This window comes from Taudactylus pleione, unplaced genomic scaffold, assembly GCF_031769625.1.
Source record: "Taudactylus pleione unplaced genomic scaffold, aTauple2 ptg001032l, whole genome shotgun sequence".
NCBI classification, from domain to species: Eukaryota; Metazoa; Chordata; class Amphibia; order Anura; family Myobatrachidae; genus Taudactylus; species Taudactylus pleione.
Window position 1 is genome coordinate 227,470 of NW_028285433.1, and position 16,238 is coordinate 243,707.

The window sequence follows — 16,238 nt, forward strand, 5'->3', positions numbered from 1 at the left end:
CTATTCATCCCCCTAAAGTCAGTACTTTGTCGAGCCACCTTTTGCGGCAATTACAGCTGCAAGTCGCTTTGGATAAGTGTCTATGAGCTTGCCACATCTTGCCCCTGCGATTTTTGCCCATTCCTCATGGCAAAACTGCTCCAACTCCTTCATGTTGGATGGTTTTCGCTTGTGAACAGCAATCTTCAAGTCTGACCACAGATTCTCAATTGGATTGAGATCTGGGCTTTGACTAGGCCATTCCAACACATTTAAATGTTTCCCCTTAAACCACTAGAGTGTTGCCCTAGCAGTATGCTTCGGGTCATTGTCCTGCTGGAAGGTGAACCTCCGTCCCAGTCTCAAATCACAGGCAGACTGAAACAGGTTTGGCTCAAGAATATCCCTATATTTAGCACCATCCATCTTTCCCTCGACTCGAATCAGTTTCCCAGTCCCTGCTGCTGAAAAACAACACAGCATGATGTTGCCACCACGTTTCATTGTGGGGATGGTGTTCTTGGGGTGATTGGATATGTTGGGTTTGCGCCAGACATAACATTTTCCTCGGTGGCCAAAAAGTAAAATTTTAATCTCATCTGACCAGAGCACCTTCTTCCTCCATACATTTAGGGAGTCGCCCACATGCCTTTTGGCAAACTCAAATCGTGTCTTCTTATTTTTATCACTAAGTAATGGCTTTTTTCTGGCCACTCTTCCAAAAAGTCCAGCTCTATGGAGTGTACGGCTTATTGTGGTCACATGCACAGATACACTAGTCTCTGCTGTGGAACTCTGCAGCTCCTTCAGGGTTACCTTTGGTCTCTGTGCTGTCTCTCTGATTAATGCCCTCCTTGCCCAGTCTGTGAGTTTTGGTGGGCGGCCTTCTTTTGGCAGGTTTGTTGTGGTACCATGTTATTTCCATTTGATGATGATGGATTTGATGGTGCTGCGGGGGATCATCAAAGATTTGGATATTTTTTGTTATAACCCAACCCAGAATTGAACTTCTCAACAACTTTGTCCCTGACTTGTTTGGAGAGCTCATTGGTCTTCATGGTGTGATGCCTCTTGCTTAGTGGTGTTGCAGCCTCTGGGGCCTTTCAGAAAAGTTGTGTTTATACTGACAGATCATGTGACACTTAGATTTCACACAGGTGGACTTCATTTCGCTAATTATGTGACTTCTGAAGGTAATTGGTTGCACCAGAATTTTTGAGGGGCTTCATAGCAAAGGGGGTGATTACATATGCACATGCCAATTTTCAGAATTTTATTTATAAAGATTCTTTTTTATATGTATTTTTCTCATTTCACTTCACCAAATTAGACTATTTTGTGCAGATCCATCACAAAATTCAGATTAAAAAAATAAATTAGTTTGTAATGTAACAAAAAAGGTAAAAAAGCCAAGGTGGTGAATACTTTTGCAAGGTACTGTACGTTCTCCTTGAAATTGTAAACATACAATAATATTAATTCAACAATACCCATGTATTATTTTAACACTTTCCAAGCCATACACCTATTTCGATTGCAGTATTTTTCAGTGTAATGACCATTGCAGGAATTACTTAATTGAAGTAAAACAGAAATTGATCTTACCTCCACACGTGCCCATTTCCCCTTGCTGTAGAATAAGCATATTTTTCCGCAAAATGGGAGGGATACAAATAAATCTGAAGTGACAGTCTAGTAAACAAAAAGGAGAAAATGCAAAAGTAATTACTAATGTGAATTGCATATAAACACAGAACTGCAATACTTCATTCTTAGGATGGAATGTTAGCAATAATAACGTACTGCAGAATAATGGTTGGTTAAAAGGAAAACATTCTATATTTGTATATAATTTTTTAACTTTATCAATATGCAGATAAATGCATACATATTTGTTATGTATAAATCAATGCCAAGACATGTATGAATTACCATAAACGTGTTTAATGTATGCTACATTTAAAATAACACTGGATAAAAACACTGGAACAACAAATGAGTTTTAACCACATAAAAAAAATCCATTGCAAAAAGAAAATGCAGAACTGTGAACAATGCACAAGAGTGCTCTAAGATCAGACAGTGAACAACAGGTATGCAAAATGGTAGAGTCACACAAAAACTAATTTGTCTTCTACAATAAGGGGTCTGGTGCTTTGCTGGCAAAACTTGGGTCTCTTTTACATTGCTAATAAAGGGCAGAGACATAGGCACCAATATTTCTCAACTGGAGGAGGGAGTGTCTGCATTCTTACACACACTCCCTAGTAATTTTTCTCTTCACTTTTCCAGTGCCAGGGTAAGTAACCATAAGGGTTGATATTGCTGTGCAAATTTTTAGGGCCAAATTCTATTAGTCACGATAACGATAAGTTTGGGCGGGTGTAAACTTATTGCACTGTCTGAATATGTACCTTATCGCCCTGTTTTTCGCACAATCTTATTGCAATAGTCATGAGGCAGCATTTGCGCAAAAAATCTTCATGGTGTTCGCCGCGAAAAGTATAGGCAACAATGAGGAAATCTGCCTGTATCCCATTAAAAGTCAAATTAATATTGAACAACATTATAGAAGTGTATTAGTGGTTAAGCAAAGCGTTTGTGGTTCTTAAATTTGTGTCAAATGGTTGCTGATAACTCTTTCTTCGAGGTCCACAGGGATACCATGGGGTAATGTGGTTGGAGAGATCCAGGCACCAAACAGTTAAAGCATTCAGCTCCCAGGATGCACTGGGTCTTCCTCCATATATACACCACCTCTAGCCACAGGCCTTCAGTTGTGTAACCAAGCCTTAAGGCAGGAGAAGGAGAGAGGAGAAAGTAGAACAATCATACACCAGAAACACTCTCAGATAAGACGATGGAATCCGTGACCGAAAGCAAAAATAACCCAATGAAGCCAGGTGCTTCAGGGTGGGTGCCCTGTGGACCTCGAAGAAAAAATGATCAAGGTTAAGTCTACCATAACTAATTTTCTTCTTCAGGGTCCATAGGGCTCCACAGGGATACCATGGGGATGTAGTAAAGCAGTTCCCCTAAAGGTGGGGGATGCTCCTGAGCAGAAAGATCTCATCACTCAATGAATGACCCTGAGAGACAAAAGTATTAAAGGCATAAAACCTAAGAAAAGTGTGGACAGAAGACCATGTGGCTGCCGTGCACAATAGTTCAGCAGAGGCACCACGTATAAATGCCCACGATGACCCTACAGACCAAGTAAAATGTGCAGTCATTGTGCTTGGGACAGATCAGCCTGTGTATACACCTGAGAGATAGTCATACATAAGCATCGAGCCACGGTCTGCTTGTTAGCTGGCAATGCTTGTTTGTGATAAACCATATAATACAAAAAGAGCATCTGATTTCTAACAGAGTTTGTACGCTCCACATAGATATGGAGAGGACGAACTACATCCAGGGAGGCTTCACCTACAGAATGGTCTGGAGTCTGAAAGGTTGGAACTACAATTTCTTCATTCACATGAAAACGGGACACTACCTTAGGAAGGTAACCCTCCCTTGTATGAATAACAGCTCTATCCTGGTGAAAATTCAAATAAGGGGAGCGACAAGAGAGCGCTGCCAAATCAGAGACTCTGCTTGCAGAAGAGATAGCAAGGAGAAAAAGTGTGGGAGGGGGGGTGGCTGGCCAAACGGAGGCGTGATGTCAGTAGTGAGCTTCCAGCTCTATTAGAGCCGGAAGCTCACTGGGGCTTGCGGCAGACGAGACCCCACAACAAGGGTCTCGTCGCAACCATCATCTGGCCGCTCGCAAAAGCTGTGGGTGGTCACCCACAGCTTAGCAAGCGGCCAGGAGGCTGGATTTTTTAAAACAAAAAGCCCGCCCTGATTCAGAGCGAGCTGCTCTGAATCAGGCCCAGAGTGCTAAAACCTGTACTCTCAATGTAGCCAGACGGAGACCAAGGTCTAATCCAGCCTGGAGAAAAGCCAGAAACCAGGAAACCCTAAACACTTTAGGGTCATACTTCCTACGGGAAAACCACTGACTAAAGGAATTCCAAACTCTGTAATAGATGCGAGCAGAGGAAGGCTTTTATGCCCTAAGCAGCTTTTGACTAACAGAGCTGGAAAAACCCTTGGCTCTTAAAGATGGAAGATTCAAGAGCCACGCCGTTAAGGCCAGACGAGGTAAGTCCAGATGTCGGCAGGGACCCTGCATTAGAAGAACCTGCTGCAGAACCAATGACGTCTGGGCCAAGCAGGGGCCACCAGTATTACTGTTCCGCCTTCTTGCTTGAATTTCCTGACCTCTTGGGAGGAGGAAAATCGGGACTTCAAGCTGGCGTATCTTTCCCCCATATTACTGCCAGTGCGTCCACAAATACTGCTGATGGGTTTCTGGACCTGGACTCGTACCTGAGGACCTTGTGGTTGTGACATGACGCCACGAGATCCACTTCTGGTTGACCCCACTTGTATACCAGGTGCTTGAACACTCCCGAATGGAGAGCCCACTCTCTGGCGTGTATGTTCTGATGACTCAGGAAGTCTGCTTCCCAATTGAGAACTCCTGGTATAAACATTGCCGAGATGGCCAGATTTGACGTTCTGCCCAAATCTTGTCACTTCCTTCATTTACTGCAAGACTTTGCGTGCCTCCTTGATGATTGAGATAGGCTACGCGTTCTCGGACTGGATCTGGACCGGCCTGCCCTGGAGCAGGTCCTGTGCCATGATCAGTGCTCTGTATACTGCCCGTAGTTCCAGAATGTTTATTGGCAGATGACTTTCCTGATTTGACCATCTTCCCTGAAAGGTTTGATGACCCGTCACTGCCCCCCAGCCCCGAAAGCTGGCATCCGTGGTGAGAAGTGCCCACTTTGGAACCCAGAAAGGACACCCTTTTTTCAGATGGTCCTTTTTCAGCCACCACAGGAGGGAGAGGCGAGCCTTCGGAGTGAGAAGGATCCTCTGGGACTTTATTAGATGATACTGTCTGTTCCACCTGGAGAGAATCAATTTTTGCAGAGGCCTGGAATGGAACTGAGCATACCCTGCCATGTCAAAGGTGGATACCATTGATCCCAGGACCTGCATTGCTGATAGAATGGATACTCTTTACTTGCGTAACAGCTTGAGTATCCACAATGGTAGGGCAATGATAATCTTGTCCTGTGGCAGAAACACCCTTTGTGCCTGAGAATCCAGAAATGCTCCCAGATGTACCATCTGCTGTGTTGGAAGAAGAGATTATTTTTTCCAATTGATGATCCAGCCGTGCCTTTTAGACAGACTATTGTCAATGGAAAATGGTGTTGCAAAACAACTGGAGACTGTGCCAACAACAGAAGGTTGTCCAGGTATGGAAGTATTCTGATACCCTGATGCCCGAGGTAAGCCGTCAGGACTGCCATAATTGTAGTAAAGACCTGAGGGGCTGTCAACAGATCAAAAGGCAGTTCCTGAAATTGGTAATGTTGCTGCAGGACAGCAAACCGTAGAAATCTTTGGTGGGATGACATAATGGGAACATGTAGATATGCATCCTGAATGTCCAGGGAAAACATAAAATCCCCAGGCTCCATTGCCAAAATAAATGACTGGAGAGTTTCCATACGAAACTTGGGAATATGGATATACCTGTTGAGGGTTTTGAGGTTCAGGATAGGGCGAAATGCCCCATTTGGTTTCTGAAATAAAAACAGATTGGAACAATAACCCCTTCCTTGTTGTGACACATGGACCAGGATTATTACCCCTGCCTGCAGTAAAGATTAAAATAGCCTCCTGAAGGGCCAAGACCTTGAACGTGAACTGATAAAGGATTTGTGCAAAAAACTTCTGGGGAGGATGCCTCCTGAAAGTGAGGGCATACCCCTAAAAAGACCACTTCTCGGACCCAGGCATCTGTTGTTTGACGCTAATAATCCGAAAAAGTCGTCCTCCCACCCTGGGACACCCCAGGAGGAGGCCTGCACCATCAGGCCGAAGGCTTGTCGCTCTGTTTAGGAAATGGACGTTTTGTCAGCCCCGACCTCCCAGTTTGTCGCCTTGTTGTCTTGCAAAAATTAGCTGATTTGGATAATGTATTCCTTTGCTCTTCACTGAGGTCGAAAAGGCAGAAAGAAAATCTGCCTAGGTTTTACTGTAGGCGTAGATGGCAACTCTGCTGATTTTGAAGCTGCCAGAGTAGAAATGATCTGGTCTAACTCTGCTCCAAATAGTAATCACTTCCCTGGAAAGGTAAATCTTCCAGAGCTTTCTTTAATCCTGTATCAGCCTTCCAGGATCTCAACCAAATGGTGCGGCGCACTACTACTGAAGATGCTGATGCTTTGGAAGTTAAAATTCCAGCATCTAGTGCAGCTCTTTCAAAATAGGAAACTGCTTCCCGTATATGGGTGCAAAAATATGAGCTATGGTAAGAACTTACCCTTGTTATCTCTATTTCTACGAAGTCCATAGGGTTCCACAGGATACCTTGGGGTATAGGCGATGGCGGCAGACATCCAGGCACCACAGAGTTAAATTTTCAGCCTCCCAGGATGCACTGGGGTCCCTCTCCTATACCCCGCCCCCGAGCCTCAGGCCACTCAGTTTCGTAACAAGCCATAGGCCGCAGCAGGAGCAAAAAAGAGAGAGAAGACAGTCGAACACACAAGAATCACATTCTCACCAGAAGGAGACGGAGAAACCGGTGACCAGATCAAAGCCCATCTGCAGTACAGGTGCGACAGGGCGGGAGTCCTGTGGAACCCTATGGACTTCGTAGAAAAAGAGATAACAAGGGTAAGTTCTTACCATATCTCATATTTTCTACTTCAGGGTCCATAGGGTATCCATAGGATACCTTGGGGATGTCCCAAAGCAGTATCCTTTAAGGGTGGGGACGCTCCTGTGCTGTAAGGAGAATCTGCCGCCGAAAGGAAGCATCCTGAGAGGCGAAGGTATCAAAAGCATAATACCTTACAAAAATATGGACAGATGACCACGTGGCTGCCAATCACCGCTGAGGCGCCACGCCGAGCTGCCCACGAAGGTCCCACAGACCTAGTGGAAGAGCTTTAATAGAGGATGGAACAGGAAGACCTGTGAATCCATCCTGCCAAAGTTAGCGTAGTGGCAGGCCAACCCTTTTTATGGAAACCAGAAAGGACAAAACCGAGAGTCTGATTTCCTAAATGGACTGGTACGGTCAACTTAAATTCTTAGCATCCGTACCACAGCCAAATAGGCCTCACCAGCAGACAGGACTGGGGAAGTAAAGGCAAGCACTGCCCTGTTCCTAGTAAAGATGAGAAAAAAAGGAAGGTCTACATGACCGAGCCTCACATTCTGAGATCCTACTGGCCAAATTAAGAGCCAGAAGGAATACAGTCCTAGCCGTAAGCCATTTGAAATCCACTGAGCCCAGTGGATCAAATGACGGTCTTCAGAGAGCCCTAAGGACCACAGCCAAATCCCAAGAAGCCACAGGTGGAACAAAGGGATGCTGAATAGAACGTACACCCTGCACAAAGGTGCGGACATCAGGAAGAGTAGCAATCCTACACTGAAACCATACTAACAGGGCAGAAACCTTCACCTTCAGGTAAGCAAGGCGAAGACCGTTATCTAAGCCCACCTGTAGGAAAGCCAACCTCTGGATATCCGGAATACCCGAGGAGCCTAGCCTCTAGGGCGACACCTGAAAGAAAGTATACCATACCTAATGGTAAATTCTTGCAGATAAAAACTTCCGAGCTCTTAGCATGGACAGAGCCCCTGTTAACTATAGAGCTGGAAAAACTCCTAGACCTTAAGAGGACAGTCTCCACCGCCACACCGTCAAGGACAGACAACCAAGGTCTGGGTATCAGCCAGGATCCTGAGACAACAGGTCCGGGCGTAGAGGCAACAGCTTCGGAGTGATAACTGAGAGGCTCCGAAGATCTGAGTAATAGTGCAATCTGGCCTACGCTGGAGCTATCAGCAGGAGCGTGCCTCCTTCTTGCTATTACTGGAGGAAGAAGGGATAACGGAGGGACGAGGTACACAACTTGGAAGGTCCACTGGACCTACCTACGTCTATCAGAAGAGTCTCATCTCTGAAAGGCTCCACTTGTTCACCAGAAGATTGAACACCTCCTGATAAAGAGGACATTTCCCTGAATGCACGTCTTGACGGCTGAGAAAGCCTGCTTTCCATCTGAGGATTCCTGAATGAACACTGCCGATGACGGCAGGGATATAGCCTTCCACCCAAGCCAGAATTCGGGACACCACTGTTAGTGTCGCCTGACTTCGGGAACCTCCTAGGTGGTTTACATAAGCCATCATGATGGCGTTGTCAGACTGTACCTGCACGGTATTTCCGTGGAGGACCTGTCCTGCATGCTGGAGAACCTTGAATACTGCTCAGAGTTCTCAGATGTTTATGGGAAGCGCAAAAACTACTGGTGTCCACCTGCCCTGGAACAAGTGTGGACCCGTCACTGCTTCCCAGCCACGGATACTGCCGTCCGTCGTCAGAAGGACCCTGTCCGCAATCCCAAAGGGGGTGTCCCTTGTTTAGGTGAGCTTTCTGCAGCCACCAGGCCAGAGAGAGACAAACCTCCGGGGAAAGCCTATTGACTTTATCCTATGGGGCAACCCATCCCATCCGGAGAGGATCAAGTTCTTTAGAGTGAAGCTGGGTACTCTCCACCATGTCGAACAGCGACATCCTGGAACCCAGGAACCACATTGCCAAGTGAATAGACACTCGGCGACTCTGCAGGCAACTGCGTACCTTTGCCTGTAATGCAGAGATCTTTTCCTCAATCACAAAGATCCTCAGATGTTGGGATATGGAGCATCCTCTGAAGAATCAGAGAGGACCATTTCCAGTTCATCAGTCAGCCCTAACGTAGCAACACAGATATTGTCCGTTGCATATGGCACTGAAGTATCTCTGGAGACCGTGGTAACAACAGGAGGTCACTCGGATAGGGTAATAAGCGGACCCCCTGCATCCGCAGGTGGGCTGCCATAACTACCAAGACCCTGGTAAACAGTGAGGCGCGGAGGCCAGACCAAGGGGCAATGCCAGAAACTGGAAATGCTTATCGACCACTGCAAACCTGAGGAAAACACTGGTGTGCTAAGAAAAGAGGGATATTCAGGTAGTCACCCTGAATATATCCAACGACACCACAAAATTCCCAGGCTCCATTGAATGATGGAATGCAGGGTCCCCCTCCCGAACCGAGGAACCCTTAAGAATTTGTTGAAGGATTCGAGGTTGAGAATGTCCTGGTAAGACCCATTGGGTGTCTGTACCAGAAAGAGGATGGAGTAATACCTCGTTCCCCCTTTGGGGCAACGGAATAGGTACTATAACTCCTGCCTGGAGCATAGAGTGTAACACCCTCAAAAATTACAGGGCCTTGTCCTGAATTGACAGAAGACCTGTAACGAAAAACCGTCTGGGAGGCTTTTACCGGGAGGAGAGGACATACCTTCAAGAAAATACTTCTCTTACCCCAGTGTTCGTGGTGGTCAGACACCAGCACTGGGCGAACTGGAGAAGCCGGCCTCCAACTCTGGGGGCTCCCGAGAGGAGGCCCGGCCCGTGAGGCTGAAGGCTTATAGTCCAACTTTTGAGTAGGACGTCTTGTACTCCAAGCCTGTACTTATGGCTGAGCAGATTTCCTGGCTACTGACTGTCTTGGAAAGCTGTATTTTAGACTTGCCCTGGCCTCACAGGGCCGAAAAGACAAAGCCCCAGACCCTGATGGGACTGTAGCCGATGGTAGACACGCAGACGTAGCTGCTGCCTGCAGGGCCACAATTGCGTCCAGACGAGGGCCAAACAGGACTTGTCCTGTAAAAGGCAAAGCATTCCAAATGGAATCTGCATCCGCTTTCCAAGAGCGCAACCACAGGGAGCGGCAAGCCGCTACTGCTGCCGAGGAGATTCTGGAAAGGAGTAGGCTATATGTAAGACCGTCTCATTATGAACGTGGCAAAGTCTCTGAGAATTTGCCACTATCCACCTGCTCTGCTGGAGAGTCAGTGTGCAGAGATCCAGTTACCTACTCAGTGTTCCATGGCTCTGGCCCCCCAGCACACGGCCATAGCCGGCCTGGAAGCCTCTCCAGCAAGGGAATATTGGATTTTAGATATATTTGCACCTTGCAATCTGGAACCTCCTTCAAAGAGGACCTGGAGGGCATGGGCAACGTAGCACTCCTCACTAGGCGTGTAACATGAGAATCTACCCGTAAAGGTAACTCCCATTCGGAAATGTAATTATCCGCAAAAGGGGTATGCAAAAGGTCAACCGTTTTTGAGGCTGGAACCGCTTACCCGGATTTTCCACGCCTCCTCTAAATGATCCACCTGACCAGAAAGAGGAATTACAGTGACAACACCCTTATCCTTAAAGAAGGCATATTTGGATTTAGCCACGGGGGATATGTAATAACCAAAGCCGCACGGACTTCCCGTAGAAGGCCAGGTATATAGACTTTAGACCCAGACTACGCCTCCTTTGCACTAAGGGGCTCGTGTCTGAAAAAGTCAATAATGTCACCGTCATCAGACGTCATGTCTTAACCCGTCTGAGACCCGAAAGGCCGTTTAGAAGGCCGAAATGGTGACTCCCCCTGTAAAACGTCCATCAGGTGCTATACCATCTGGACAATAAATTCACCCACACAGGCTCCTGCGAGACCTGGGGGGGCGAAAAACAGGATACACTGGGGTACCATCAACTGTCCAGGGACCCCTGCATGTGATGAGACCACCACAGGCTGCGATAACCCCTATGGAGAAACGCAGGGGGCGTTGCCCACAAAGGCTGTAAGCATCTTAGCCAGCCGAGGGCGGTCCCCTTTTTTTGTGCAGGCACAGTGACAGAAATGGGGCGTGATATATAATACAACATGCCCTCCATAAACCCTCAGCGTCTACATATCCCTCCGCTAACTGCACATGATATCAGTACATTATAGCTGGAAGAGGATATCCTCGTTCACTTTCCGACATGAGGAGTGTGAACGGAGCGTATGTGACCTCCCACACAGAAAAACCACGTTTACTGTGAGGTAATAAACAACCTGCAACACCGCACCGCAAGGGCTGTAGCAGAAGAACAGGGATAGGAAAAGGCTGACAGTCAGAAATGAAAGTACAGGCAAACAGCGCTAGCATTTAAGTCACATACAATGCACAGATAACATCCTGCATTACAAGCACTGCGATCAACTACACAGACCAGAGCCTGGTAGGAAACAGTGCTGCATACACTGACCTTAATTGAAGGAGAGGTATGCGGGGGACCCGGACCGCAATGGCATCTGTATCAGCTTCCAGCAGCGTTTGCCATCCCCAGCACATGTAGTGAGAAAATGGCCACCGAGGAGCAGAGAGAAGGCAGGGCCCGGGGGAGGAGCGCTGACACAGCCCGCTCAGACCGCTGTGGAATGGCACTGTGCAGCGGGGGAGACGCAGGCTGTGAGACAGGGAAGGCGTTCTCCCCTGGCAGGCTATTAACCCCTGGGACACCGCGCTGTACCGCACATGCTGCGGCCCGCTGACCCTGGTGGTCTAGTGGAAGGCGCAGGATCAGTACCTGGCCCCACGCGCAGCCGGTCTCCAGGGAGCCCCCTGCCTGGGGACCAAACAGGACTTTGTTACCGGCGGGTGCCCACCGTGGGACCCCGCCGCTTACCTTGTTCCCCGTGCATCCGGCCACAGTCCATGTAGCCGGGGATCACCGCTAGCTGTGACCCCAGCTACCTACCAGCATCCCCGGATCGGTACCGGCGTTCTGGTACCGGCGGGGTGTAGGAGTGACAGCATGGACGTCAATACTGACTGTCCTATGCTGGAGCACTCTAGTTGTGCAGCCACAGCTGCGAAGAAATATTCAGGGGCCTTAAAAAGACCCCCTTCTGTACGGTGCGACTGGTCCGGCCAGGCACCTACGAAAACTGAGTGGCCTGAGGCTCGGGGGCAGGGTATAGGAGAGGGACCCCAGTGCATCCTGGGAGGCTGAAAATTTAACTCTGTGGTGCCTGGATGTCTGCCGCCATCGCCTATACCCCAAGGTATCCTGTGGATACCCTATGGACCCTGAAGTAGAAATATCATCTGTTCTTTGGTAGCCTCTGGTAGATAATCTTCCAATGCCCTGTCCATTTTTCAACAGCTCTAGCTACCCAAAAGCTCCAGCCATAGCTGGACGGTTAACTGCTCCAAAAGCTGGAAATATTGTCTTAAGACATGCTTCATTCTTTCTGTCTGTATCGTCCTTCTGAGAGGATGCAGATGAAATGGGCAATGTAGCATTTTTAATTAAGTGCACCTCCCACTTAGTACATGCATAAGCTGTGAAAGGATACAACCATGTCAATCTTTTATTGACATAAAACAGTTTATCCAGGATACCCCATGCCTCCTCGGTAAGCTCAGTGAGCTGCTCAGATATAGGAAACTCCCTTTTGACACCCTTTTGGTAGTGATTAAACAATGGAGCCTTCTTATTAGGGGCTGGTTCATCATCCTGAATATCTAGGACCGATTTAAACGCCTTCACCAAAGGAACATCCACTGTGATTGGAAGGTCCTCCTCTCCCGAGCTAGACTTTGGAGAAGAACCCTGCTCATCATCTGATTCCTCTGATGATGTGTCTGAATCCATAAACTGAGCAGATCATCTGCGTTTAGGCTCCTTAGTAATAACCTTGTTTTCAACATTTGACGGTCCCATACTCTGACAAGAGTGGCCGTAAACATTCCCCCCAAGAGGGATGCATAGGAGGTATAAACATAGCATGCTGTGAACACCCCATACAAGAAGGCATTGTGGGAGCAGCTATGTGATCCACAAACTGCTTTTGAGACAAAGAGGGTTCTGTATATTGGTCTGATGTGGCTCTTTAAAACAGGCAATACACAAACCATCCTTTACAACGTTCTGTGAGGACAAACTTGTTATACGAGATTTTCATGAAATCAGCACAGGAGCCTCTGTGTCCTGTTTACCTTTACCTCTTGAAATTATTAAAAGTAAAGGAAACAATCCAAAGCAATGTGTCCGCCTTCACAAATTCAATTTAAATGTCATGTACCCAGAGGAAAATGCCCCCACCCCAGAGGGATGAAGAGAAAACACAGTGGTAGCTATAACTGATAGTCAGAAATAAAGGACAGTATCAATACAGCAGCTAGCAAACAGTCACATAGAATGCATATGTAAATAATAGTAATCTAATCGCAATATACTCTAAATAAACGGAACTTGTGTACTTTATGGACTCATTGCAGAGAGAACCCAATGAATGTTTTAAATGGTACTTGTGTACTTTACGTACATAAGTACCGAAAGTTGTCCCCAACTAAAGAATAAAGTTGTCCGCTCGCCACACTTCGGGCTTGTTGGCTCGCTACGCTCGCCATTAGGTTATATTCCCCCTCTGTGCCCACTTGGATGGTAGGGAATGACACTGGACACTGGCTGACGACGTCAGGGTCCTCTCCGTGAAAACATTACCATGATTATGAATAATACAGGTTGAGTCTCCCATATCCAAAATGCTTGGGACCAGGGGTATTTTGGATAACGGAATATTCCGTATTTTGGAATATTTGCATATCATAATGAAATATCTTGGGAATGGAACCCCAATATACACACACAATGCATTTATGTGTTATATACACATCATACACACAGTCTACAGGTAATTTTATACAATATTTTCAATGATTTTGTGGCTCAAGCAAAGTTTGTCTACAGAAATGAAATTAATTTATGTTACATATACACCTTATACACACAGCCTGAAGGTAATTTTATGCAATATTTTTAATAATTTGCACCTTAGACAAAGTTTGGGTACATTGAACCATCAAAGTTCAAAGGTTTCACTATCTCAGTCATGCCAAAATTATTCCGTATTTCGGAATAGTTGGATATGGGAGACTCAACCTGTAATGTGTAGGACATTTGGGTTCTCTCTTCAATGAGTCCGTAAAGTACACAAGTACCAAATAAACTACTCAAACACGAGGCATGGTAGGATATAGACAGTACTGTATACCTTAACCACGGGAGAGGTATACATGTAGACCGAGCCAAACCCTCCTGAGACAAACAGTAGCACACCGATAGCAGGCTGTGAGCGCCTCATATACACGTGGAGGGTAGGCAGAGCAACCCAGACGCGCAAAACCTTATTGAAGGACTGCGTCTGGGTCGGAGCTGCTGGGGGAGCACCTACCTCCCCTAAGCTGCATCAACCAGTCGGGCACGCTGGCCTCTTGGTAGCAGATATGCATCTGCTGCCGATCCCTGGAGTCAGACGATAAGGCCCTGGTGGTCTAGTGAGGACGCAGACAATCCCAGGCACTGACTGCAGTGGCTTCTGATGCATCTCTGACACCAGAAGCAAGGACCGCCGCACGCGATTCCACATAAGCGAGGAATCACCTTACCAGTCATCTCCGTGTGTCCGACTGCGATCCAGGTCCCATCGTCGCTGCTAGCAAGCTATGCCGAGACCAGGCGAAATGACCAGTGCAATTACTGATTGTGCAATATGTCTAAATTCGCACGATAAGCCGACAGACATGTCAGTGGCACTCGGGTTATAAAATATACACTGGACATAATGTATCTTCATTAGGGTTAATTTCTGTTGTTGTTGGACTCCCATACCGAGGGTACCTATGGAGGGCACCGGGGATCTATACTAGCGAGTACGAGCGTGCTGCCCGGCATACATACATACATACATATATATATATCACACACAGACACACACACACAACCCTGCCTCATCCTCATATCAGTCTTCCTCTTGCGCTCAATTCAGGGACATCTGCTGCCCTATGCATATGTTTGATGCACATGATAGCCCGCTATATAATAAATATGCATGTGTTTATTAGGAATCGGTCATACCGCCGGACTTAAGCCAGACGGATGAAATACCAACGACGGAAGTCCGGCAGATGAAGATCCCGATAGCGCCTAGTAAGTATCCTAACCCTTCCCTCTCCCCCCTAACCCTAACTCTCCCTTCGGGGTGCCTAAACCTAACCTGCCCCCAGGGGTTCCTAAACCTAACCCCCTCCCTAAACAACCCTCCATGGGGGGTGCCTAACCTCCCCACGGGGGTGTCTGACCCAAACCCCCTTTCCCCTGGTCTAATCCTAACCCTCCCGGCAAGGAAGTGGAGGTGTGCCTAAACCTAAGACATCCCGCCTACGGCTAACAGGTCCCGACGCCCGCCTTACCTGCGTTCGATATGCGGCGTGGGGCATTTATACGCCTATCATTAGTCCCATGCCGGGGTTTCACAGTCGGGAAGTCGGTGGTCGGCTTCCCGACTACAGTATAATATATAAATTTATTGCAGGGAAAAACAAATAAAAAGCTATACATAAATCTGCAATCATACATGTATGAATGCATTTATACATTACATTCACACACATGCATTTAAAATTGCATATGTGTATACAATATAAATGCAAACCAAATTTTGTACGTTTCGTATACAGATTCAGACTTGGTGGCACAGGTATACAAGGGCTGCATATCATATATATCAGTACAGTCTCGTTAAGCAGTTTTCTGCGACTAAGATGCACTTTGGAGTTTAAAAAAATGCATCTGGTCCTCCTCCACATATACCCTGCCCCTGGCCACATGCAATCAGTTTTGTAAACAAGCCCAAGGCAGGAGAAGGAATGAGGAGAAAAAAGAATGATCGTACACCAGAAACTCTCATACAAGATGAGGGAATCCGTGACCAAACGAAAAATTTCCCAATGCAGCCAGGTGTGTCAGGGTGGGTGCCCTGTGGAATCTATGGACCTCGAAGAAAAAGTCATCAATGGTAAGTCTACCATAACTCATTTGCTTCTTCAGGTTCCATAGGGATCCCCAGGGATACCATGGGATGTCCTAAAAAAGTTCCCCAAAGAGGGGGGACGCTCCTGAGCAGAAAGGTGAACTCGTCGCCCAAAGGAAGCATCCTGAGAGACAAAAGTATTATAGGCGTAGAACCTGCGAAAAGTGAACAGAAGACCACGTGACTGCCTTTCACAATTGCTCAAGAGACACCACAACTAAACGCCCATGATGGCCCTACAGACCAAGTAGAATTTGCTGTCACAGTGTTTGGAACAGGAAGATCAGTCTGTGTGTATACCTGAGAGATAGTCATACGTAACCATCTAGCCAGGATCTGTTTGTAAGCTTGCCATCATTTGTGAAAACCATATAACACAAAAAGAGTATCTGATTTAGTGTTCACTGTAGC

At 47.0% G+C, this 16,238-nt stretch overlaps 1 protein-coding gene across 1 annotated transcript in view; it reads right to left on the reverse strand.

Annotated features, from left to right (window-relative positions):
* Positions 1–16,238, reverse strand: part of TDRD7 (tudor domain containing 7) — a 187,311-nt gene that overhangs the window by 39,857 nt on the left and 131,216 nt on the right. Inside the window, exon 12 of the mRNA XM_088461286.1 lies at positions 1,585–1,671. Within this exon, the coding sequence (XP_088317412.1) occupies positions 1,585–1,671 (87 nt within the window). The remainder of the gene's footprint in view (positions 1–1,584; positions 1,672–16,238) is intronic.